This window comes from Thamnophis elegans, chromosome 13 (assembly GCF_009769535.1).
Source record: "Thamnophis elegans isolate rThaEle1 chromosome 13, rThaEle1.pri, whole genome shotgun sequence".
Classification (NCBI taxonomy): Eukaryota; Metazoa; Chordata; class Lepidosauria; order Squamata; family Colubridae; genus Thamnophis; species Thamnophis elegans.
Genome location: NC_045553.1, coordinates 36,262,491 through 36,288,094, shown reverse-complemented (window position 1 = coordinate 36,288,094; position 25,604 = coordinate 36,262,491). Strand labels below are relative to the sequence as shown.

Genomic DNA, 25,604 nt, shown 5'->3' with positions numbered 1-25,604 from the left:
TATTGTCCTCTTTACTTGTTTGCTAAGGCAATACAGTACTTTCCTTGATTTTTTTTAAGCCAGAAGACTCTCCCTTCAGACCATTATGTGTATTATGTGTACAGCTCTGGACTTCAGCAAGTAACTGGTGCCAATCCAGTTTTCAACCGAAGGAAACATAAGGAAAGCACGTGAGTCGTGCCTTGAGAAGATTTTCTTTGCTTCTGACATTTAGGCTGAAATCACACATGCATTTTTAAACTGCTTTAATTAGCACTCCTACACGTCAATTAAGTGTGTTGCCACCATTTCTGTTATCCCTGTTTTAGAAGGCACCGGGAGGAGATATTCCCTTGGCTACTCTACACCAGATGCTGACCACAGATGCTTCATTACCTGCCCAGCCCACGTACAACACCCTGTGCCGTCCCCTGAGTAATTTCTCAAATTGGTGTTAATTGTTGCTGTCTTCTCTGCCTATCTTTCTATTGGTCTCTTAAACAGACAAGGTTGTGGGAAAGCCATGTCAGTTTTGCTGGAGAAGAAAGAAGCAGATTGATGATAGAAGTCTGCACCAATGACAATGTCGGACCATGTTCTCCATTGGGGAGTTTGGAGCATACTTTAGAACCTTTTGGATCTCAGGGACCACTCAATCATAATTTTAAACCCCTCAGACCACTAATATGATCTGCCTAATGACTGGCTCGGTGGGCATGGCTAGGTGGCCCTGTGATTGGTGGGCATGGCCAACTCAATGTCACTCATGTTGAAGGGCACCTCGTCAGTCTCTACTCATCCCTCCTCTCCTAACCACTCCTCGCCTGCCCACATGGAGTCCTTAGGGCTCCAACAGGAAACAGTTGTTGGAGCTAGCCAGCCACCATGAGAAAGATTTGGCAAAACAGCTGGGTCAGTTCAAATTGGATCTGACTGAGAAGGACTCAGCAGAAGCCCATCACTGAGGACTATGAGCATAGATTTTCCAAGCAGAGGGAAGACCTACAGGAGTGTAAGGCCAGGTACCTGGAAGCTCAGCAGGTTGAGATGATCAGCCAGTTCCAGGCCCATGATACAGTCCCCACTGGAACAAGCTCCTCGGCTCTCTCCATCAGTGGGACTTCCCTCCAGCCTTCGCCCAAAGCCCTGCACCGGAGCTGAGTAGACCCAAGACGGAATTTCTGCTCCCCTCCAACTCATAGAAAAAGACCCCGGAGGGAAGACTCTTGCAGCAACACAAATTCATTGCACGTATCGGGCCCAGGGGCCCTAGTTTGAGGACCTCTGATTTAGTGCAATATAAAAAATGTGAATAGTTTTTCTGCAGCACAACATTTTCTCACAGACCACCAGTGGTCCTTGGACCACCAGTTGGTGACCGCTGCTTTAGAAATTGGAGACCATCTAGGCTCAGCACTTGTTCACACAGTTAGCTGCCTCCAAAAATTCAGACCGGAGCTTTCCCAGTAGTTCCTAAAGAAGCAGACTGAATTTGGAGATGTTCTTGGGTTCTCTGGCAGTGATTTGCCCCAGGTTATAAATTCAAAAAGAAAAAGCAGCAGTAACATCAACAATACAACCTGGACAAGTGGAATCATAAAGAGCAGAATTAAACAGATCAAAGTGAAAGAGAAATTGACTCGTGGAGGACTCCATAAACTAAACACAATAGGGAGGTTGAAATGATTTTGGAAACTGATTGTCCGCAACTATTATGGCAACATATGCTCTTGAGATGGAGATGGGCAGTTTCCAGATTTAATTAATAAAAAATAAATAAATAAATAAATAAATAAATAAATAATCCCAGATTAAATAAATAAATAAATAAATAAATAAATAATAAATACATACATACATACATACATACTACATACAACATACAATACATACATACATAAACATGTTCTCCTGATGAAAGAAATGTCCTTCTGGGTTTGGCTCCAAGTGGGGATAAAGACACTGGAGACATGGAGGCTGCTTGGAAAGATGGTTTATTGGTGGGCAGGACCACATGGCTTGAGCCCTGAACAGAAAAGGTGATTACATGCTTCAATGTTGGTGGAGAAGAGAAGGAAGGACTGAGATGCTGAGTCCCTGGTTTTATGCCCTCTCTGGCCTTTGATCTTGAGCTTGTATTCTGATTGGTTGTCAGACTCCCATGGGGCCATGCAGGGACAACTCTCTAGGCTGCGTTTTGAATCCAGGTTTGGTTGAGTTCTCAGATGCCATGTGGCGAGTTGGGTAAAGGGCCAATATTATCATGCCTTAATCCCATCTCCCTGGAGCTGAAGGGGAGAGTTAATGGCCCATTGACAAAGTAGGGATGGGCAGGAAGCTACAGGGAGCTATTCTGTCTTTTAAAACATGTTTCTTTCTTTTCACATCCAGAGAAATATTCTGCCTTTTCAATATTTCCTAGGATATTTCATTTTTCTGGAGAGGGCTGGGTGATAACTTCCTACACTCCCTTTGAAAAATGTAAGGGATTTCAAGTGATGAAAGACATAGCAGTTAGGCTGCTAGCAAGAGCAAGATATGCAAGATATGGGATCCTGTATGCCACAATGAAAATTTCCACAACTTTATCAGTTCTTCCAAAGCATTATTCAATCCAGTATTAATCTTTGAAGTCTAAATGACTCGATGGTCAACTATCTAAGAGATTGCCCTTCTTATTATGAACCTGACTGGCCATTTAGATATGCAAAGGTCCCTCCAATGGTGCCCTCCTGGTCACCGGCTAATTTGTATTATCTGCGGAAGATACGCAGAAGAAGGTCTTCTCCAGTGGCCTTTCCAAACTATGGATTCTATCCTTTTGTCCTTCTTTCCCAAGAAAAACAGTCGTCTATACCTTCTAAGGAAATACATTTGTGAATACAAGCCTGAGACACTTTCTTAGCTTGCTTATCTGCAGAAGGAAATAAAATTTAATATACGCTAAATGACGTGTGTGAAGCCAGTCTTTCAGGAGAGCGACTAGTATTAAAGTAGTGATTTGGTTCATTCTGCTGCTTCTGGCTGAGCTTTTGATTTGGCACCTGATTACTCAAAGAAGCCATTTCCTCTCTTGCTGGCTGCCCTTGGAACTCATCAACAGAGACCTTTTTAATCTGCTCATTGCATTAGTGGGCCCGTAAAAGAGTAGCTCCCCTTTTTGTAATGGCCCCGTGGGTGCCTCTGGGGAAGGTCATCAGCTTTGTTTTAGCTTTTCAACACAATTCTGGAGCTTCTATAATTCTTCTTGATTTGATCACATAATTATCCTGATTGACTCTTTGGATCTTACCCTTAAATGCATCTGAAACATCATTTGGATTTATCACTATCTTCTTCATGGATGGATGGATGAATGGACAAACAGGTATATTCCCTTTCCAGTCTGTAGCTGAAAGAGAGTGACTAGCCCAAAGTCACCCAGTTGGCTTCCCTGCCTAAGGTGGGATGAGAACTGGGACTCTCCATTCCCACTCCATTATCTTAACCATTTCACCACACTGCCTGCAATCTGATGTAGTAAATTTCAAGGAAAGCTTTATTGCTTGATTGTCCTGGAAATATAAATCAGCTTTCATCAGGGCATTTGAGTGCTCTAAGAGCACACAATACAAACCAGCATCACAATCAGTGGTGGGATTCAAATTTTTTTACTACCAGTTCTGTGGCCATGGCTTGGTGGGCGCGGTGTGGCTTGGTGGGCGTGGCTTGGTGGGCGTGGCAGGGGAAGGATACTGCAAAATCCCCATTCCCTCCCCACCCCACTAATCTGCTTTCCAGCTCCGTTCTCCTGTGCAGGGCAACAGAAGAAGACCCAGCCGATCAGCTGGGACTCGGGGACAGTAAATAGATCAGAGGCGGGGCCAGTCAGAGGTGGTGTTTGCCGGTTCTCTGAACTACTCAAAATTTCCGCTACTGATTCACTAGAACTGGTCAGAACCAGCTGAACACCACCTCTGATCACAACCATTGGTAAAGCTCTTTTGCGAGTCACACCATTAAATCCTTTCTCCCAGAAGGTCCAATTTGGCCAGATTGGCTATTCATTGCAGACACTACTTCATGAATAACCAAGAAGGATCTATGGACACAGGGAAAGGTGTGTTGGAGGTCTTGTACATAGATTACAAGGAAAATCCTCATCCGTAGTAATGCTGGTGCCTCATTAAGCATTTGAAAGGGCTTCCAAGTGGCCTCTTGGTTGGGGAGTCAGTTTGTCGGCTCAAGGCTCATCTGGCAGTGAGAATCTTATAATAAAGCAATGGCAGCAAAGCACAGAAGTACACAAGGAGTTGCATATATTTAGCACCAGAGCAGGCTAGATAAACACACTGTTCAAATAGTATCTAATAGTCTTACCTTCACTTTTAGAGCTCTTTAAAGCTAACTATTGAGAATTGGGAAAGTATTTAAACAACAGAGTTCAACAAATATTAAAGAGGGGGAGACCTTGGGTTTTTTTTGCAAGCATACAAGATTTGCATTTAGATCCATTCAACAATTCCATGGAATTTTTCTTTCCTAGTCTTTTTCTTTTGCTGTAGGTAGAAAAGGAAATCCTTCCTTCCTTCCTTCCTTCCTTCCTTCATTCATTCATTCATTCATTCATTCATTCATTCATTCCCTCCCATCTGGAGAACTGATTCTCATGGAAGTCATGTACAATTAACTACCTATTGTTATTCATTCACCTTGACTTTCTATATTTTCACTGAAGGAGCATTGTTCTTGGGACTTTTTCCAATCAGATAGCAGAAGGCAGCAAGAGAGGCAATGGATCAGAGGTGGGTTCCTACCAGTTCGCACCTGTTCAGTAGAACCGGTTCGTCAAATCTACCGAACCGGTTAGAAGGTTCCACCAGTGGACCCAGAAAGCAGGCCACACCTACAGAAGAGGTTCCAAAATTTTGAAACCCACCACTGGCAAGGATCTTGTAACTTGACAGCTTTAAGACTTGCATGCTTCAATGCCAGAGTTTCTGAATAGCTACTTGGACCGACCTAAGTCGGTTCATAATTTCATATCCGGTCACATGGGCGGCAAGCCACTCCCATCTGGTCACATGGGTGGCAAGCCACTCCCACAAAGGATGCCACCCACAGAGTAGGTTCCAACAATTTTTGAAACCCACCACTGCATGGATGGATGGATGGATGGATGGATGGTGGATGGATGGAAGGAGGAGGGAGGGAGGGAGGGAGGAGGGAGGGAGGGAGGAAGGAAGGAAGGAAGGAAGGAAGGAAGGAAGAAGGAAGGAAGGAAGGAAGGGTTCTTGATCATCTTGCAACAATAAAATTAGCACAAAAACAATCTGAGAATGAGGTAAAAGAATAGAGGCTGCTTTCATATTCTCTCACATATGCTGTCAAAGACTCAGAGGAAATACAAGTTCCCTGCGGCAGTCCAGAATTAGCCATTAAGCAAAATAAACATAAGCTTGGGGCACTAGGAAGGAAGGCACCACAGAGATTAGCTCTCCTGTCCTCAATTTTTTTCCCCCCACTGCAATGCTCAACTTCGGTTTTCAGCATTTATTGAGGGATGATAAATCATAATAGAAAAAGCAGTTTCTCTACAGGCAAAATCATATCGCGATATGGTCATAAAGAATCCAGGGTACCAGAATAAATAAATGCATTTGATGAGCCTGAGTTTTAAATGATTTCTCCCTCCTCTCCCCACCTCCAAAGAAGAATGAAAGAGGGGGGGGGGGAACCCTATCACCCCTTTCTATTAAAATATTTCCAGCTGAATCGAAGATGACCCTCCTATTTAAAAAAGAATTTGGGGAAAATCTGAGGTTTCAATGAATATCCAGTGATACTCTGCTGCTCTCTACTGGAATAGAGAGAGAGAGATGGCATCAGCTTAGACGCATGAACCCAATAAGAAGAACGCTTACAAAAACAAGAAACGAGATGGCATTATTTTAAAAGTCTACCAAACCAATCCCGCCACAATATCGTTACCTGGACTAGCCAACAGCTTTTCATATTTTCAGAATTTTTAAATCAGATTGCAAAGCGCTAAAGTCAGAGATAACAGTAGGAAAATAGAAGTGTGCCAAATATGATTTTTCTTTACAATTTTTTCCCCCACTTAGATTTGGCTTGTCATGTCTGTAAAAGTTTTTTTAAAGCTTCGTTTTAAAATAGTCATTTATTTTTTTATATCCTGCCTTTATTTATTTTTTTAATAAACGATTTAAGATGTAGAATATATCTGACACTCCTTCTTCCTCCTACAAATCCCACAACACCACGCCTATGAGGTGAGTTGGCCGGAGAGAGAGTGAGTGGGCCAGGGTCACCCAGCCACCTTCTTTTACCTAAGGCAGACTAGAACTCACACCCTCCTGGTAATTGGCCCATGATTGCCCAGTTGGCTTTAATGGCTAAGGTGGAACTAGAACTCACATTCTCCCAGTTTTTATCCTAATGTCTTAATCACTAGACTAAGCTATCATGCATATATGCATTTTCTTATCCCATACTCAGGCACACATATACATTACACATCCCAAATTTCTAGAACAAAGCATTAATCAATGTTGTTAAAACTAACATCAGTTACTGGGTAACTTAGAAATAAAGTTAACTGTTGTAACATACAGATTGTGGTACATCATCTTGCAATATCAAGGGATTTTTTTGAAAATAGCAATAGCAATAGCACTTAGACTTACATACCACTTCATAGGGCTTTTAGCCCTCTCTAAGCGGTTTACTGAGTCAGCATATTGCCCCCAACAATCTGGGTCCTCATTTTACCCACCTCGGAAGGATGGAAGGCTGAGTCAACCTTGAGCCGGTGAGATTTGAACTGCCGAACTGCAGCTAGCAGTCAGCTGAAGTAGCCTGCAGTACTGCACTCTAACCACTGTGCAACCCTCTTGTTTTAAGCTTGAAAACTGCATTGCCAGATTTTGGGGAAATATTTGGAAAGATAGTTGGGCTTCAGTTTGCATTTTGGTTCCTGTTGTGGCCCAGCAGGTGCTGTTGGAGCTGCCACCAGACTCCGACAGCGAGGGGCCCTCTGAGTCGGCTCTGGAGGATGTGGAGGACCCCGGACAGGGTTCCGACTCCTAGCAGGGTGCAGAGAGACTGGTTGGCCACCAGGAGGCACCTGAGCCTTGGACCAGGGGAGGAGACAAGGGAGAGTGAGCCAGAGGCCAGCAGTGAGTTGTTCCTGGATGCACGCCATCAAAGAGCTACTAGGCGTCAGGAACAATTACGCAATTACAGGAGGTGATTGCACTCAGCTGGTGGTCATTAGGCTCCTCTCCAGACTATAAAAGCTACTTGCGCACATGGCCCTCTTTGTAGAAGTCAATGCAGGATTGAATGTCGGAGGAGGGGGTCAGAACAGGTTCCCTAACTAAAACTAGGTTAGTGGCTCTGTTGCACCAATCAGAAATAGGGCTCATTGCACCGGCCTTCTCTCTGAATAGCTTTTCTGTAAAAAGTAGTCTTCCCCCCGCAGTAACTGGCTTGCCTCTGGAATACAAATTCCCTTCCATTTTTCCAGTCGGTGTATGTGAAAATGAAATATTGAAGACAATATTAAGGGCATGTCAGACTTTCTCTTTGAGCAGATTGGTTTCTGAAATACTAACTGCTTCTCTTCTCTCCTATTTGCCTCCACAGCTAGGCTTGTGATATTAAAAAAGGAGGCCATTCTTTCAGCAGATGGAAAGAAGGAAAGAGGGGACAGAAAGCGGATAAGTAATTACATGTGAACACAAAGATGACAGAAACTCGGCATGGCCAGCCTAGATTACATCTGTTGGGATCTAAGTGTTTAAAAGATCTCACCTGGAAGAACTAAGTGCCTATTATATCTGACTAAGCAGCAGAGGAATCACGTGAGCCAAGACCATGTTAAATGCATTGTTCTCAGTCCCCACCATATTCGTCTTGCTTCTTCTTCCTATAATCATGCTTGAAGAGGGTTCACTGACAAATGCGCGCTCGACAAAAGCGCACCGACAAAACCGCGGGGAGAAAAGCGTGAGTTTGAAATCACGCCGACGAATGAGCACAGAAGCGCGCCGACAACAGCGCACTGACAGAAGCGCGCTCTAAACCTAACCCTAAAGGTAACCGTAACCTTAATCCTAAACCTAATCCTGAACCTAACCCTAACCAAACCCTAAACCTAACTCTAAACCTAACCCTAACCCTAACCCTATCCCTAACCCTAACCCTAATCCCTAACCCAACCCTAACCTAACCCTAACCCTAACCCTAACCCTTACCCTTACCCTTACCCTTACCCTTACCCTAACCCTTACCTTAACTGTAATGGCACTTCTGTCGGCGCACTTTTGTCGGCGCGATTTGGTGGGCGCGCTGTCAACGTCGCGGCTTTATCGCCGCGGTTTTGTTGGCGCGCTGTTGTCGGGTGCGCATTTGTCGGGTCACGCTTCAAGAGCACTCTGCCTAGCCTTCTATCCTACTGAAATCAGTTCAGTATAAGTCATGGCAATGTCTTAGAAATCAAATGGTGGGTTCCAGTCCAACAAAATATCTTCAACTGATGGGGTCTTTGCCCCAAACCTTGAGGCCAAATGTTTCTTCTCTTACCATGGACTCTTTGATGCTTTCCAGAACTGACAGCACTCCTTGGGCTGCTATGGTTGCTCCAGTCTGCTGAGAATCCAGATGGGGACATGGGTGTGCTGTGCACCTGTTGCAGCTCTGAAAGAGAAAGAGATTTTTATGGTAGTACGTGCCTGTCCGATCAACCTGAATTCATGCTGTTGCAATGATCAACCATTGGTCAAGCTAGGATGATCCAGATATTTGTCCATGGAAGATACTCCAAGTCATAGATCTGAAGAATCAGAGGAAACTGCTGCCCATGAAACTGAAGATTTGGAGTCCACACCGGGTGACAGTCAGCCCTTTCCAGTGGGAGGAGCATGTGCTGCTTCAGTCAAATGGCATATGGTCCACCATAAGGTGAAAAATCCTTCGATGAAATGTAATGAGATGAGCAGCCTAGCCAGCCCTGCAAACACATTCCTTGCAAATGTCAGGTGGTATGGATTTCAAGATTCCACCAAAGGACTCTGGAGATTTTGAGCATAAGAAATAGAAATCATATCTATACAAACATGTAAGCAAATGCATGTTCCTGAGTAGGCAATTTACACTTATGGGTCCTGCGTGTGCACAAATCTTACTTCCCTCGATTCATAAAACCACAGCTGGTGGCTAAAGGCTCTGACATGGTAGAAAGGACTACGAAGGCCAAAGCTGTAACAGGCTCCCCAGATAGGGATGCTCTTTGAGCTGCCAAGTTAATTTCCAAGTAACTCAGCCCTTGCTGTGTCCTTAACAGAGTGGATGCGCCGCTCTGCATCGCTCCTGGCAATTAGCAGCTGCAGCAAGCAAATGAGCTTTCTATTACACTCCACAAAAGCCATGGCATTAAATCTGTAGCTGAACTTTGGAGATAATTCAATTAAGTCCCCTTGCAAAGAGGAAGGGTGAGTTTGGAGAGATGCTACAACCAAGGAGAATTCATTTTTTCCCCCATTTCCTGGCTACCTGCAGGAAATCTCTTGACATTTAGATAGATGTCCTTATTCATTTTCATGATCTTGTGGGTGAAGGCAGCAATCAGTGAGGGCACCTCTGACTTTTTGAGTTGGACAAGACTTCTCACAGACCTCGTAACTGATTCAAGAAGTGAAGGACAGGAAGCAGATAATGAGGACTTCATTTCCACAATGGAGAAATGCATAGTGGTATAGGAATCCCTCCAGAGGTGGGTTCCTACCAGTTCGCACCTATTCGGTAGAACCGGTTCATCAAATCTACCGAACCGGTTAGAAGAGGTTCCACCAGTGGACCCAGAAAGCAGGCCACACCTACAGAAGAGCTTCCAAATTTTTTGAAACCCACCACTGGTCCTTGGATATGATTATTCTACACTATCATGCTCATATTTATAAAACTCAGTGCCTCTGTGAAAGGTAAGGATGACTACTGCGTTTGTGGTGCAAATCAGAACATTGCGTGTGTTGAAGTGTTTTAACGCAAACCAAAGATGCCTTTTAAAAAACAAGTTTACATCATATTCTTATGCATGCCAGTGCTGTGTGTGAGGTAATTTAAGGTGGTTCTGACAAGTGTCATCGCATCTTCATATCCCGGTCACATGGGCGGCAAACCACTCCCATCCGGTCACATGGGCGGCAAGCCACTCCCACAAAGGAGGCCACACCCACAGAGTAGTTTCGAACAATTTTTGAAACCCACCACTGCATCCCTTCCACAAAGATCTGCATTGGCAACCAAAGCTTTTTTCACTTGTTTGGACTTGGATAGCTGAAATAATTACGTTGCAGATGATATTAACTTATTTGGGGAAGTAAAAGAGAAGAGAGGAGCTCCCAAAGGGATTGAAAATGGTTGATTAGTACAATCAATACAAAGTCATGCACATTTGAGAGAGAGAGAAAAACTCAATTTTCAGATGCATACTAATGGAATCTAAGGTGGCAACAGTGATTGGTCACCAAAGAGGTCTTGGAGTTATGGTGTAGAAGTAACTCCAGATGACAATTCAATACGTAGCCTTGGTTGGGAAAGGAAAACAGGTCCATTTCACTCTAGGAAATCCTTAAGAAGGAAATTGAGATAACTGGCCTTCTATAATACTATGACAAGATTGCAGCCGGAATGACATTTCTGGTCATTACACCTCAAAAAGATATTGTAGAGCCTGATGGAATACAGAAAAAGACCATTAAGGCTTATTTTGGGCTGCAGCAGTCTTCCATGAGGAAATACTGTAGCATTAAGTCTCTAGATTAAAAATGATGTAACTGTACATAAAGCCCTACATGACATGAAATGATGGAGAGAGATACATTTTAGAATCTGGGATCATCTCCTTGAATCTGAACTTGCAAAATTTGGACTGCTTTTTTAAAAAAAAAAAATGTTTATTCATTTGCGGAATTTGTATATTCCATCATTATAGTTTATAGAGGAAGTGATGGGATATCAACTTTGGTTTCTTTCAAAGAAGCTTTTGGTAAAGCTTAGATACATGTTCACTTATTTGGGGAAGGGACTTTGCCTTACCCTTTTTGTCATATTTGACCCAGGATCCTCTGATGGTACGATTTGGGGACAGGGAACCAGCTGCCTTCCATGGCCCTTGTTGTGTTCTTCCTTGGCCACTAGCACGATCATTCCTCAGGTTCTGGCTGCCATGAGACATGAGCTCACCAGCTTGTGTTAACGCCATACTTTTTAGGTTAGGATTGGAAAGGTATGGCAAAGAACTGTAGAAGGCCTTGAGATCTTTTGCAGGAAGGTTCATGCGGAAAGCTCCATATGGGCTACTGTTGCTGCTATCGGGCACCAAAGGAACAGTCTGGATTCGTGACCCTTGACTCTGCCTATCAAGGACACTGCTGTGGCAATGAAGAGACAAAGGTAAAAAGAGATGCATGTGATTTTCTGACTTACAGTCAAATCCCTACATTAGTGAACAACTAATTGGCAGGATTGGTAAGGCCTAATTCACACTGCACAAGAAAGAAGAAAGAGGGGGGGAGGAGAAGGAGGAGGAAGAAGGAGGAGGAGGAGAAGGAGAAGAGGAAGGGGAAGAAGGAAGAAGGAAGAAGGAAGAAGGAAGAAGAAGAAGAAACATTAAAATATATTTGCTTCATGTAAATATTGTTTATTTTCTTGAAAACCACGTATCAATTTATTCATTTTTATAGGAAGATGCTGGTGCAAAAGGAGTCACAGGATGTGCATTTCCAACCTCTTCCATCTCCTTTTTGGAGAAAGGATCTCCTTCCTCCACTTTGAGGGATTACGCAAGAAAAACAGAGGAAGATACTTTTCCTATACCCTGGACAGCATCCAACCCATTGGGGTAGCATGCTGGAAAGAAGGGCCACAGCTTCTGCAAAGTTTAGCTCCCCAGCCCTGTTCTAGATTGAGTTCCAATAGGCCATCTTTGCATGAAGTGTTGTATAAAAGAATTACCCAAGTCATATAAAAGGTAATTTGCCTTGCACACTAAACCTATTACTGGCTTTATGTTGGTTTTCTTGAATTTTGTATGCACATTCTTTGATTTTATCTGGACCTCCATAAACTACCCCACAGGGTTAATTAAAAGGCAGTGAACTATAATAAAGATAGAAACAAGACTTTCACTGGGCCATGAATGAAGGAGAAAAAAATGTATACTAGATTTGTGGAATTCTTGGCTGTCTTTGATTCCATCCACAGAAGTTGGCTACTGAGGCTGCTGCTGGTACTGTAATTCTTGGAACCAGATGTGGATTTCCATGTATTTGAAAGCCAAGGAGAATCACTGGAGTCTATCCTGTAGTCAAGGGGAAAACACATATAACTTCATTTACATGGTTCAGGATGATAGCTTTGAGAGTTATTTTTTGCCCAGCCGAAGGAAAATAACCTAACATCAGATCATCCTGTTACCAAAATAAGAGACAGATGTAAACCAAAATAAGAGAAAGATGTAAACCAGGATTCCTGTCCCCAAGAGACTACTCTCTAGCAGGTTGAATAGCAGGGGAGAAGAAACATACACAAAAATTCATCAATAGTTTTACTGTAAGCAAGGCAGACATTGATAAACATTTGTGTTTCCTTTCCAATTCATCCTCTCCTTAAACTGGCAGATTAGATTTAAAAAAAAACAGTTAAACAAATGCACAAGAACCCAGAAACTTCTAAAAAATAGTTTTACTAAGGAAAATCTAATAAATCATTATGATAGAATTCCAGCAGCTACTGTTTAGCTGCTGGAATTCTATCACAATGACTTCGAGGATTTTCTTCAGTAAAACTACTTTTAGAAAGTCTCTGGATTCTTGTGCATTTGTTTAACTGTTTCTTATCTAGCCTTCCGGGTGAAATTTGACAAGAGGATGAGTCATGAAATTAAATACCGTGTCTTCCATCAGTAGTTGGTCATAAACATCTGCAGTATTTCTTTATGTATGCCCATTTATTTATGTGAAATTATAAAAGTGTATGACATCCGTTTTAACACTCAAGTTACATTGGTTAATAGCAAAAGTTTTCTAGTTATATTATTTGGGTGAACTCTCATAATTTTACACAGACTTCACATTACAAAAACAGAAGAAAAAGAATTAGAACATTGTCTTTGCCACAAAACTGGGCCAGCCATAACTCACTCCAACTCTCCCTCTTAATAGCATCATGCATTCTTTGACATTTAACCCCAAGAATAAATATTCAGAAAGAAACAAGCATCAATTCCAGCTATCTCTCACCTGTGTTTGATGATAGTGTCATCGCTTGCATTCCTGTACAGTCCTGGAAAGAAGAAAGCGTAGAGTAAGATGCTGGGGCTCCCCTCTTCTTATTAACAGTCTGTTTACAATGTTTGTGTCGTGGCTGACAACAGCACCCTCTGCTATTCTGAATAAACCCTCTTTTTCAGGAATAAGCTAGTTTTTATCTGCAGGCCAACCATACGTTTCCTCCAGTGGCACCACTTATGCAGAGAGAGGTAATTATTCAAGGAATTTCAGAAAACAACAGGCATTGGTGGGACATTTAATCCTTTCTTTGTACTCCCCACTGCAGATAATCCTCCATCGCTTTTAAGTGGCATTTCCCCCCCTTCTATGGTTCCAAAGGCATCTACAGAAATGCTAAATCTTTGACCGACCTTTGTGAGCCATGATTGTGTTGTCTGGACACCGCCAAGGGCAGCCTCCCTTACCTTCTCCAAGGGCGTAGCGTCTTCCGCCACCAAACTGCCTGGCTTGTTGCTGGCAGACATAAACCGCCAGCACCATCAACATGATCCAGAGGGCCGAACCTATGCTGGCAATGAATACGGGCTGACGCACTACTTCCAGCATGTAGTTAGCTGACAGAAAGTCCGAGCTCTTCGCCATCTTCTCCACTATGGGGTCTGGAATGAAATGCATGCAGGTGACGGAACAGCATGACTCTGAATGCACATCCTGAAGAAGGTGTAGGTTCTAGGACCCTCAACATGCATGCTGAAGACTAAGAACCCATGCACATGCAAGAATACTCTAGTTGCATGATAGCAAACCTATGGCACTCGTGCCACAGCTGGCACATGGAGCCGTATCTGCTGGCACACCAGCCGTCAGCTCCAGTGTGTGTGTGCATATGCCAACCAGCCAGTGATGGGTTTCAAAAAAATTTTGAACCTACTCTGTGGGTTTGGCCACTTTTGTGGGAGTGGCTTGCCGGCCATGTGTTTGTTTTCTTTCTTTCTTTCTTTCTTTTCTTTTCTTTCTTTTTCCTTTCTTCTTTCTTTCTTTTCTTTCTTTTTCTTTCCTTCTTCTCTCTCCTCTCTCTCTCTCTCTCTCCTTCCTTTTGTTTCTCTGCCTCTTTTCCTTTTTTTCTTTCATCTCTCTCTCACACTTTTTCTTTCTTTTTTCTTTATTTCTTTATTTCTTTCTTTCTTCCTTTCTCTTTCTCTCTCTGTGTGAGTCTGTGTGTGTGTGTGTGTGTGTGTGTGTGTTTGTGTGTCAGTGGAGGGTTTCAAAAAATTTTGGAACCTCTTCTGTAGGTGTGGCCTGCTTTCTGGGTCCACTGGTGGAACCTCTTCTAACCAGTTCGGTAGATTTGACGAACGGGTTTTACCGAACTGGTGTGAACTGGTAGGAACCCACCTCTGACTTGTGACTTTCTGGAGGGCCCAGGGAGGCCATTTTCACACTCCCCAGGCTTCAGGAAAGTTTCTGGAGGCTGGGGAGGGCGAAAAACAGGCACAATGCCCCAACCAAAGTTCAGAAACGCCCCATTTCTGACTTCTGGAGGGCCTCCGGATAGCATGGGGAGGCCGTTTTCACCCTCCCCAGACCTCAGGAAAACCTCCGGAGCCTGAGGAAGGATCATGTGCACATATGCAGGGGGGTGTCATACACACATGTGCAGGTAGACAGGGAGATTAAATTGGTGTGAGCATATGTGTGCGTGCGATAGCGCGCGCACCATGGGTGGGTTCCTGCCATTTCATATTAGCATCACATCTGCCATTGCACTAAGATATTAAAATGGAGCCTCTGCAACCAAAAGGATGCCTTCAAAGGGTGCCCCACTATACAAACACTACTGTAAAATAGGAAAAGTGTAAGGAGACAATTTCCGAAATATAGTTATCTATGTCTCAAGGAATGACAAAAATCACCACTTCTGACCTGCAGTGCCACATACAGGATGGCTAGCTACTCCAACACCTGCTCCATTGATTGCGGCTACCTTCACACAGTATTTATGCCCATTTGGGAGTCCTGTTGTTTCCAGACTATGCGTGTCTCCATCTACTGTCCTGTTAAATCCTGGATGTGTTTCATTGCCAAGGAACCAGACCTGGGTGGGGAAAGTAAGAGATAAAAGCTGCTCTCCTGGATTACATAATGCAAGTTATTTTCTGCAAAACTGAAGAACGATGGTCCTTAAATCTCTGGGAGGCCAAAAGTTGCTGAAACAGTCTAACAGCTCCATTCAATCGGACAAATAGTGAGGAAATAGTCGGAGCTCCTCATTTTTGGAGTAACATCAGATTCTTCCTGCTTAGCAAATAGAAGCCAAGCTAGCAATAGCAATAGCAGTTAGACTTATATACCGCTTCATAGGGCTTTCAGCTCTCTCTAAGCGGTTTACAGAGTCAGCATATTGCCCCCACAGTCTGGGTCCTCATTTCACCCATCTCAGAAGGATGGAAGGCTGAGTCAACCTTGAGCCAGTGAGATTTGAACCGCTGAACTGCAGATAACAGTCAGCTGAAGTGGCCTGCAGTACTGCACCCTAACCACTGCGCCACCTCGGCTCTCAAACAAATTTAACGCTTGAAAGGAAATGTTGTTATCACAATGGGACAACTCACTGCAACCCAATCGCCATGGGATAACTCACCATAGGACAATTTAACGATTTGGTTTAATTCGCTAGAATAAATAAAATGTAATATTTTAATTGTTGTCATTCACGTTTCATTCTGTCTGTCATTTTGCATCCTTTCTTTAATCATTCTATTCCACCATTTTTTTGATATTAGTGTAACTCTTCTTCCCGCACTGAGTTGTCCCAGGGTCAGTTGGCTGTGGCAAGTTGGTTGTGATGAGTTGGCCGTGGTTTAGGTTTAGGTTTTATTAGATTTATATGCCGCCCTTCTCCCAAGGATTCCAAGCCCTCCACTCCTTAACATCTTTTGCATCATCCATCTCTGAGCTTGCTTCCATCCTTCCAACATCTTCTCAGTGTCCAATAACTAAACACCGTACCTGATAAGCCTTAATGATGCCATTGTGGGCATCTGGTGGAGGGGGCTCCCAATGAAGGATCACAGTGCTATTCCCACCTCTGGACACGGTGATACTGATGATTTGTGGAGCAGCGCTTGGCACTAAGGAAAGGAGACAGCACTAGTTGGAAAGTGTATGGATATTCTCAATCATCCAGGTTCATGGTTGCCCCGAAAGTGCTTTTCCAAAAGGCAGCTTTTCCCTTGAATACATTTCCCTTCTCATCTAAGAAGCTTCTTGAATGAGAAGTGGAACGTTTTCAAGGAAAAACAGAAATAAGAAAGTCCCGTTGCCTTTAAAAACATTTAGCAGAAGCAAGACCACCCATCCCTTCAGCTGTTTGGCAACACAGCAGAGGTGGGTTCCTACCAGTTCGCACCAGTTTGGTAGAACCGTTCGTCAAATCTACCGAACCGGTTAGAAGAGGTTCCACCAGTGGACCCAGAAAGCAGGCCACGCCTACAGAAGAGGTTCCAAAAATTTTTGAAACTCACCACTGTCACATACATACAGAGAGAGAGAGAGAGAGAGAGAGAGAGAGAGAGAAAGAGAGAGAGAGAGAGACTCACACAGAGAGAGAAAGAGAAAGAAAGAAAGAAAGAAAGAAAGAAAGAAAGAAAGAAAGAAAGAAAGAAAGAAAGAAAGAAAGAAAGAAAGAAAGAAAGAAAGAAAGAAAGAAAAAGTGAGAGGGAGATGTAAAGAAAAGGAAAAAGGGACAAAGAGGCAAAAGGAAGAGAGAGAGAGAGAGAGAGAGGGAGAGAGAGAAAACACATGGGTGGCAAGCCACTCCCACTAGGTCACATGGCCAGCAAGCCACTCCCACAAAGAAGACCACACCCACAGAGTAGGTTCGAAAAATTTTTGAAACCCACCACTGCGACACAGGACTCGTCCATCCATTATTTCATGTCTATTATGACACTCCTGGTCTCTTCAACCACCCAAGGCTTCTCCAAGAGATCCAGAGGGAAAGGTGAAGAAGTTTCAGATCATTTTTGCCCATAAGAAGGATAAGCTCCCACCCACCCCCCAAAAAATATCTAGCTCTTCTACACCCCACTCAAGGCCACCTGAAGAAAAACAAAGCAAAATAAAAGCAGGGGAAAAGAAAAGGAGGAGAAAAAGAAAGCAAGTGAACCCACAGCTTTGAAGTCGGGGCTCTGATTTCCTTCCAAAATTTAGTACAGTTTTAGTCTAGAAAGGCTTCCCTGCATTCTATTAAATTAACAATGCCAGTCAAAACATGGTGATAGGTTTTTGCACCTTCCTCTGGGATGTACAGTTGTCTCACGTTGCTGTCGGTGCCGTGGATCTTCCCCAAATACGGTCGCACCTTGAACTCATACTTGTAACCTCTTTCAAGTCCAGGAATAATCGTCTGTTGGTCTCTTGCGACATCCCATTCAGCCCAGTGCATTTTTGTGGGCAGCAGAGAATGATAGAATACCTTGTAAGCCTCTATGGGCTGGGAAGCCGGGGTGACCTTCAAGCAATATAGTAATTGGAAATGTGCTTTAGTGGATTCCTTCTGGATAGAAAGAGCATTTTAAAATATTGCAAGCCACTTAGAGTCACCATGTAAATGGGAGGGAAGGAGGAAAGAAGGGAGGGAGGGAGGGAGGGAGGGAGGGAGGAAAGAAGGAAGAAAATGGAAGGGGAAGGGAAGAGAAAGTTTGTACAGGCAAAGGAGGGTTTTGCTGAGCAAGAAATGAAAGCAAAATGGGAGCTAAACTAATCCAGAATTTTCCCCCTAGTTTTGAATTATGTAACATTTGGAATGTTAGCCCAAAGTTTTGAATTTCAAATTTGATTTGGGGCCAATATTGTTTGACGCAGAACCTTGTTAAAAAAAATTCAATAAATAAAATGATTCAAAACCCTTTGAAATAAAAAAAGTGGTGATGGATGAAGAACACTTTTAAAAAAAAGAAAGTAAAATGGAGAATATAAAGTGAATTATTGCAAGCAAGAGCTGTGAGGATTTGCCCAATTAGGATTACAATTATTATTGCAGTTTTGAATCTAACTGGTCTCTGAAGTGGATGAATAATATATTTGTTTGGGGAGACTCCTATCCTGCCAAGCTGGAATTCATTCTTTTTGAAACGATTCCTGTGAATCCAAGACCATCTCTCAGTCTCTCTCCCTCCTTCCCCCTCTCTTTTGCATTCTGATTTTTAGATCTTGCTTTAAAATTATTTGTTTATTGTTTTTGCCTGCTTTGGGCTACATCACTCTTCTTAGGAACTATTGCTCTGCTTCTCATTTCTAACCTTCTGACCATGCCTGGTTCCTGCCATTACTTTGTTGTTTATAAATGAACCCACCAACCTAAAAATAGTTGGAGTACATTTTATTTACAGAAACAGGTATGTTAATTAAAGTCATTCTAAATCAGAAGTCCTCGTCATCAGGAATATTTAAATTCTGATCTATTATCACTTCTCAAGTCACCCTTTGGTATTTCTAACTCACCTTCCAATGCAGGTGGGCAGCTGGAGCAGACGGGACAATGGTCACATTTACTAGGCAAACTATGATATCCATCAGTTCCTTTGCAACATCTTTTGGTCTGTTCCATTCCTTCTGCCTGGTATCTAGTGGATCTAAAGGGCAGAAAAGGAACCCAAAATATACATGTGAACCTCAACTTTAAAATACTTGAAGGACATCCTAAAGGTATTTTTTTTTTCAAAAGGAAACTGGACTTTCTTTGTTTTTTCCTTGAAGAAAAAAGAAAACAATTCTGGGACTCATTGAGAGAGTGCTAACAACCAGATGACTACAAGGAGTATAAATCCTTCCATTCTCCACCATCCAGTCAAAACTGAAGAAGCTTCTTGGATGAAAAGAGAAGCCTCTCCAAGAAAATAAAACAAAGGAAGTCCACTTGCCTTTTGAAAAATCACATTTGGGACAACCATAATCTGTGCAACTGAGAATATCCATAGATACCTGTTGTGGCCCAGCAGGAGCCATTGGAGCTACCGCCAGACTCCGACAGCGAGGGACCCTATGAGTCAGCCCTGGAGGATGTGGAGGACCCTGGACAGGGTTCTGACTCTGAGCAGGGCGCAGAAAGACTGGTTGGCCACCGGGAAGCACCTGAGCCTTGGACCAGTGGGGAGGAGACAAGGGAGAGTGAGCCGGAGGCCAGCAGTGAGTTGTTCCTGGATGCACGCCATCGAAGAGCTACCCGTGTCAAGAATAATTACGCAATTATAGGAGGTAATTGCGCTCAGCTGGTGGTCATTAGGCTCCTCTCCAGACTATAAAAGCTACTTGTGCACACGGCCCTCTTTGCAGAAGTCAACGCAGGATTGAATGTCGGAGGACAGTACTGTGAGCTTGGCAGGCTGGATTGCTGCCAAGCCTTATCTGTGTTTATTGCTGCCAAGGCTTGTCTGAGTTGCTGCCAAGGTCCTTATCTGTTTGCTATGCTTGGCTTTCAGCCACCGAGGTTTTGGTGTTTTGCTAATTAAAGTACATTCCAGTTAAGCTTGTCTCAGCATTCGTTACTGGATGGAGGAGGGGGTCAGAACAGATACCTAATAGAGAATGATACCAATAGTTTCCTTGTATTTGGATGTGACCTGGCCTTAATTTAGTGGACAGTAGTCACCCTAGGACAACGCGAAGCATTTAATCTAATTCCATATGGTCCATTGCCTACTTTTAACAACCTCACCCCCCACCTACCCCTACCCAACTCTTGTAAAAGCTCTTTGTCCTCTTTTTCCCCATGCTCATTATACAGCTTTTAACAGATCACCCTTAAATAATCTGTATATCCCTGCTCTAGAGGAATTAATTGGGGAGTTAAGTCATCATTTAGTGGTTCATCTGGGGGAGAAAACAATGTTAGCTTTTTTATTGTAGCTGAAAAATAATCTTCTTGTGGGATAAGGGGTTGTTATTCTAAGAACAAAATAGTGGATTTTGGTAAGTGCTTGTGAAGGATAACTCAGGCATTTAGTCATTAGATCAGATTAACAGAGTTGGGAGGGACTCTGTAGGTCATCTAATCCAACCCCCTGCCCAAGCAGTCAACAAAGACCTTCTTCTTTTTCTCCCCCTTGCTGGTCTTGTAGAGAAAGTTGCTCACCTTCCACAGTTAAAGTTGCCTTGGCAAAGATGGTCCCTCCGTGGCTGTGAGCAGCACAGATATATCTCCCAGCATCACACATTGTAAGATGGTGAATTTGAAGGACATTTTCTTGGTCTACTTCATACCTGCGAGGAAAAGTCCAGAATTCTCAGCTGGCCACAATGACCTTATTTATATGACAACAAAATAAGCCAGAACTGGTTTTCTCTCCTTCCTAGGAATACGTCCAAAAACTCAATGATACATTTTGTGATTCTCCCCCATTACTAGGAATGCTTTAAGAAGCATAGAAGCACAGATAATGCATTGAATGACAATATTATTTGGTCCACCATGAATATGCCAGCTATCAAATTTCACTGGACATCTCTTTATATATATTAGTGCATGATATAGAATTTAGCAATAGCATTTAGGCTAATATATCACCCCATGGAACTTAACAGCACTCTTTGGGTGGTTTACAATACAGAAGCATTATTTGCATATGGCCCCCTATAATCTTATTAACCTCAAAAGGATGGAAGGCTGAGTCAACCTTGAGCCTATCAGGATTGAACTCCAGACAGTGGGCAGAGTTGGCCTTTTAATCACTCTGCCACCAGGACTTTAAAGATATGAAGTGTGTGTGAGGGTGGGGGAGACCCTCCAATTCTTTATTCGTGCTTGCATAAATTAATGAAGATTTCTATCAAGGAGTTAGGTTTCCTTAGAAGAAATCTGGAGAGCCATACAATACCCGATTGCTTGCATTTAGCTAAAAATGTCCCTGGACTCTCTTATGTTGGCTGTTGTGAATTTTGATTTGTTCGTTTGTTTGTTCTTTATTGTAATAGCTGTCTTGTCTGATCTTCTTAAACATTTCTGATCTTCTTACAAAGAAATAGCAGGGGTACATGAAATGAAAATGAGAATAATACTCTGCACTGTTCTCTCCAATGAAGCTTGTTTGAGAATGTATCTCACCAGCCAATTTATCTTTCAGAATTCTTGTGAGAATGAAATGGCAAAGGAAAAAAATCCCTAAACTTCTTGCGGGATGATGATGATTTGCAGTAAGGAAGTAAGGAGGACCAGTCCTGCCTAAGACCATCTTTTACCCCATGAATCTATTGGACAAAAGTTTGGTGCCCCAAGGGCAACGCCTGAGAAATAAATCCAGCCAGGGTGGTGGGTTCTGAAGAATGGTTATAGAATCATTGTCTCACCTACAACTCTAAAGATAAATAGAATTGGAACTCATCTTCACAATCCAGAAAGTTATACTTGCCTCCCTGGAGGGAGCTCTCCATCTTCTTTATACCACTGCACAACAAGTTTAGGGTCTCCACGGATTCCACAAATGAACTGAACGCTACTGCCAACACTGGCTACAACATCACTGGGTCTCCGGATGAATGTTGGCCTCTCTACAATGGAAGAAGTAGAATGTTTCCTCAGTCCCATTTTGGCAGGCTGACAGTTAATAAGGGCCATCTTAAGGAGATGTTCATGCATTGTCTCAAATTACCTTAAATAATGGCCCTTCAAGGGCAAAACAAAGCCTAGGTGAACTCTAATGGTTGTGGACTTTCTTACCAAAGACAGTCACCATGGCTGCTCTGCTCACTTGCTCTCCTACTTGATTGACAGCCAGACAGGCATATGCTCCTGCATCACTCTTCTGAGCATGGGCAACCAGAAGTTTTTCTTTCGAGAACTGCAGAAATACAAGGGTGCGGGAGGAGAGAATTTGGAATACCAGAGGAGATAATGACCTTATTGGACAGTTGAAGAAAAGAATCCTGATTTTTTTTTTTATGTCTTGGGAAAGGAAAGTTTATTCTTCAAAGAGGATTTAGCAATATTTCTCTTTATTTTCAAAATTAGAAGAACACAACTGATAAGTCGAGGGGGCACAATCTCCAAAGTTACCTCAGCAACTTCTCCCAAAATTGCCTTTGTCTTAACATGTTGTGTGAATCGGGCTATTGCCTTAAATCACAGGTGTCAAATTTATGGTGCCACGTGACGTTGCCGTCACATGACGTTTCGTGACCGTTTTCCCATTCGTGGAACTGCGTTGGGCGTGGCCTGCACATGACACATCCAGCCCGTGGGGCCACCAGTTTGACACCCCTGCAGGCTTAAACCGTCATTACGGTTTGTGAGGGTACCATTTATTACATCAAGAAAGCCATGGTGTTTCATTAACTTCTGTTTATAGTACCTATGATGTGGTAATGCAGCCATTTAAATCCCATTGATTTCTATACATTTACTGTAATTGAGACTGTTAATCATTACCAATTTGTCTCATTCATTTTAGAAGGTCATAACAATTAATTAATTAATTAATTAATTAATCAACTGTTGGAACAATTAATCAGTGAAAAAACTTGCCTCCAGTAGTTGTAGGTGCTTCCAACACTGGATGTTTTTAAAAAAAAGAAATCGTGCAACCATTTATCTGAAATGGTATTGGGATTCCTGCTTGAGCAGGGGGTTGGACTAGCAATAGCAATAGCAGTTAGACTTATATACCGCTTCATAGGGCTTTCAGCCCTCTCTAAGTGGTTTACAGAGTCAGCATATCGCCCCCACAGTCTGGGTCCTCATTTCACCCACCTTGGAAGGATGGAAGGCTGAGTCAACCCTGAGCCGGTGAGATTTGAACCGCTGAACTGCAGATAACAGTCAGCTGAAGTGGCCTGCAGTACTGCACCCTAACCTCTGCGCCACCTCGGCTCTAGTTGCTCTCCAAGGTCCCATCCAACTCTGTATTCTGTTAGTCTGCCTCTAAGCAACTTAAATCTAGATGCTGACTACAATAAGAGGTAGGTTCTAGTTGGCTACCTCATAATGGCCATTTTCTGCACTTAAGGGCACTCCATTCTTCTTCCATGAGATGGTGGGCTCAGGATGTCCCAGTGGAGGCACACACTCCAAGAACCACGAATTCCCATTTGTCACCTTCAAGTCACTAGGATGAAGTCGGAATTCCTCTTCTAGGGCTACAAACAAACAAAAGCATTCAAAAATTATCTTTGATAGGCGAATTTTCACCCTCTCACCATGTTTTTAGTTCATTCTCAGAAACTTGTAGAAAAATAATAATTTTGACATCAGTGGCCAAGTTACTGGAATGAGGAAATAGCCTTCCAAGACTATCTGATGCCAGAATTGTTTCTTGTTGGTAGACAAAGATCTTATAGGCAATGATAGCATCTAGTGAGCTTCATTTTTTTTAAATTTGAAAAAATGGCAAAAATATAACAAAACCATCAACTATTCCAAGATTAGTTGGTACCCAAAACTGATTCCCCAGCACTGTGTCATCCTATTTTAATTCTAAGGAGATCCAGTTCCTGCCTGACCCTTGATAGTAAATCTTGAGGCTTTTAAACATTTGACAGATGTGTGGTATGTATTTATATATAATAATTAATCAGGGTTTGTAGTAACCTATTTATTGAGTAAGATCTAATGAATTATGTTAAATCCAGACATTTTGGAAAACCATGGTTCGTGGCTTGAAATTGTGTTCAGCAGGCTGTTGTGGCTTGCTTAGCAAACCATGGCTTACCACATTTTAGATGCCATCAATTCAGAGGTGGGTTCCTACCAGTTTGCACCTATTCGGTAGAACCGGTTCGTCAAATCTACTGAACCGGTTAGAAGAGGTTCCACAAATGGACCCGGAAAGCAGGCCACACCTACAGAAGAGGTTCCAACATTTTTTGAAACCCACCACTGGTCCTTGGATATGATTATTCTACACTATCATGCTCATAATTATAAAACTCAGTGCCTCTGTGAAAGGTAAGGATGACTACTGCGTTTGTGGTGCAATCAGAACATTGCGTGTGTTGAAGTTGTTTTAACGCAAACCAAAGATGCCTTTTAAAAAATAGGTTTACATCATATTCTTATGCATGCCAGTGCTGCGTGTGAGGTAATTTAAGGTGGTTCTGACAAGTGTCGTCGGCATCTTCATATCCGGTCACATGGGCGGCAAGCCACTCCCATCTGGTCACATGGGTGGCAAGCCACTCCCACAAAGGAGGCCACACCCACAGAGTAGGTTCAAACAATTTTTGAAACCCACCACTGCATCAATTGACTTTGTCCTTAACATTGGGGGTGATCCTTTCTGGAGAGATAAATTCCTTTCAAGGAACCCTTTAAAAAGACCATCTTACTGGAGGTCATCCCCACAACATCTTGTAGCAATGAAACAAGAGCTGGAGTAGCTGTAACTAAATGCTTTAGTTGGTTTGTCTCCTTTAAATATAATAATTGCCTTGACAGCCTGAACTGGAAAGGCAATCTGAAAGCAAAACCCTGCAGAGAGGAAAAACAGGGGATTCTTTATCCTTTGCCATTCAGCCTTTTTTAATGTTGCCTGTTTCCTGCATTTGTTCCCCGTGGAGGATGTGAATCTTTTGTGATACAATCAAAACTCCAGGAGATGAGTCAAATGCTTACATGTAGGGTTCCTACCTTCGGATATTATTCTTCCTAGATATTTTTAGATCGGTCCAGCAGGAAGTTTCTAAAATCATGTTAATTAAAAAGTTAATTGGAAGCACGTACACCAAAAATTAAAACAGGAATGTCCAGCATGACCTTTATGTTCAAGAATGCCTTTGGCCCTCATGTAAATCTCATAGGTATTTTTAGAAAGTAACTGACTGCTTCAATCTATGTTTTGTTTGGAAGAGCACTTGGAAAAAGAGAGAGAAAAAATTGCATTCTAGAGGAAGGGGCCCCAATCTTCCCAGCTTTGCAGACCGACAGTTAGGGGTGTGGAAGAGGAAATAGTCCCATGCAAGCAGCAGGCATGCTCACTCCCCTGCTGCTTGTGCGGCCTGGTTCTGAATGGGCCGCAGCCCAGTACTATAGCTGTAGCTGTAGTCTGGGGGTTGGAGATCCCTGTTCTAGAAAACATTCTGGAAAGCTGAAGGATCTTAGGAACAGCTCTTCAACTTGTCAAGCATAAGTCTTTGCAATGCTAAGCTACTGATTAGGCTAACACAGGGGTATCAAACTCAATTTCATTGAGGGCCACATCAGGATTGTGTTTGACCTTGAAGGTCGGCGGGGGAGGCCATGGCCAGGGTGGGCGTGGCCAGCTTGACATCACTCATCCAGGCTCCGTTTTTGGCTGCGGTGGCCTCCTGGAGCCCTATGCCAGCAAAAACGGAGCCCGG

At 43.0% G+C, this 25,604-nt stretch overlaps 1 protein-coding gene across 1 annotated transcript in view; it reads right to left on the bottom strand.

Annotated features, from left to right (window-relative positions):
* ROBO4 (roundabout guidance receptor 4) overlaps positions 1 to 25,604 on the bottom strand; it is a 61,752-nt gene that overhangs the window by 25,350 nt on the left and 10,798 nt on the right. The window contains 14 exon segments of the mRNA XM_032230059.1: positions 8,566 to 8,679; positions 11,080 to 11,406; positions 12,196 to 12,234; positions 12,237 to 12,343; positions 13,284 to 13,326; positions 13,739 to 13,933; positions 15,198 to 15,369; positions 16,284 to 16,405; positions 17,568 to 17,787; positions 18,780 to 18,910; positions 20,410 to 20,537; positions 21,683 to 21,821; positions 21,991 to 22,111; positions 23,248 to 23,405. Coding sequence (XP_032085950.1) covers positions 8,566 to 8,679; positions 11,080 to 11,406; positions 12,196 to 12,234; positions 12,237 to 12,343; positions 13,284 to 13,326; positions 13,739 to 13,933; positions 15,198 to 15,369; positions 16,284 to 16,405; positions 17,568 to 17,787; positions 18,780 to 18,910; positions 20,410 to 20,537; positions 21,683 to 21,821; positions 21,991 to 22,111; positions 23,248 to 23,405 — 2,016 coding nt within the window.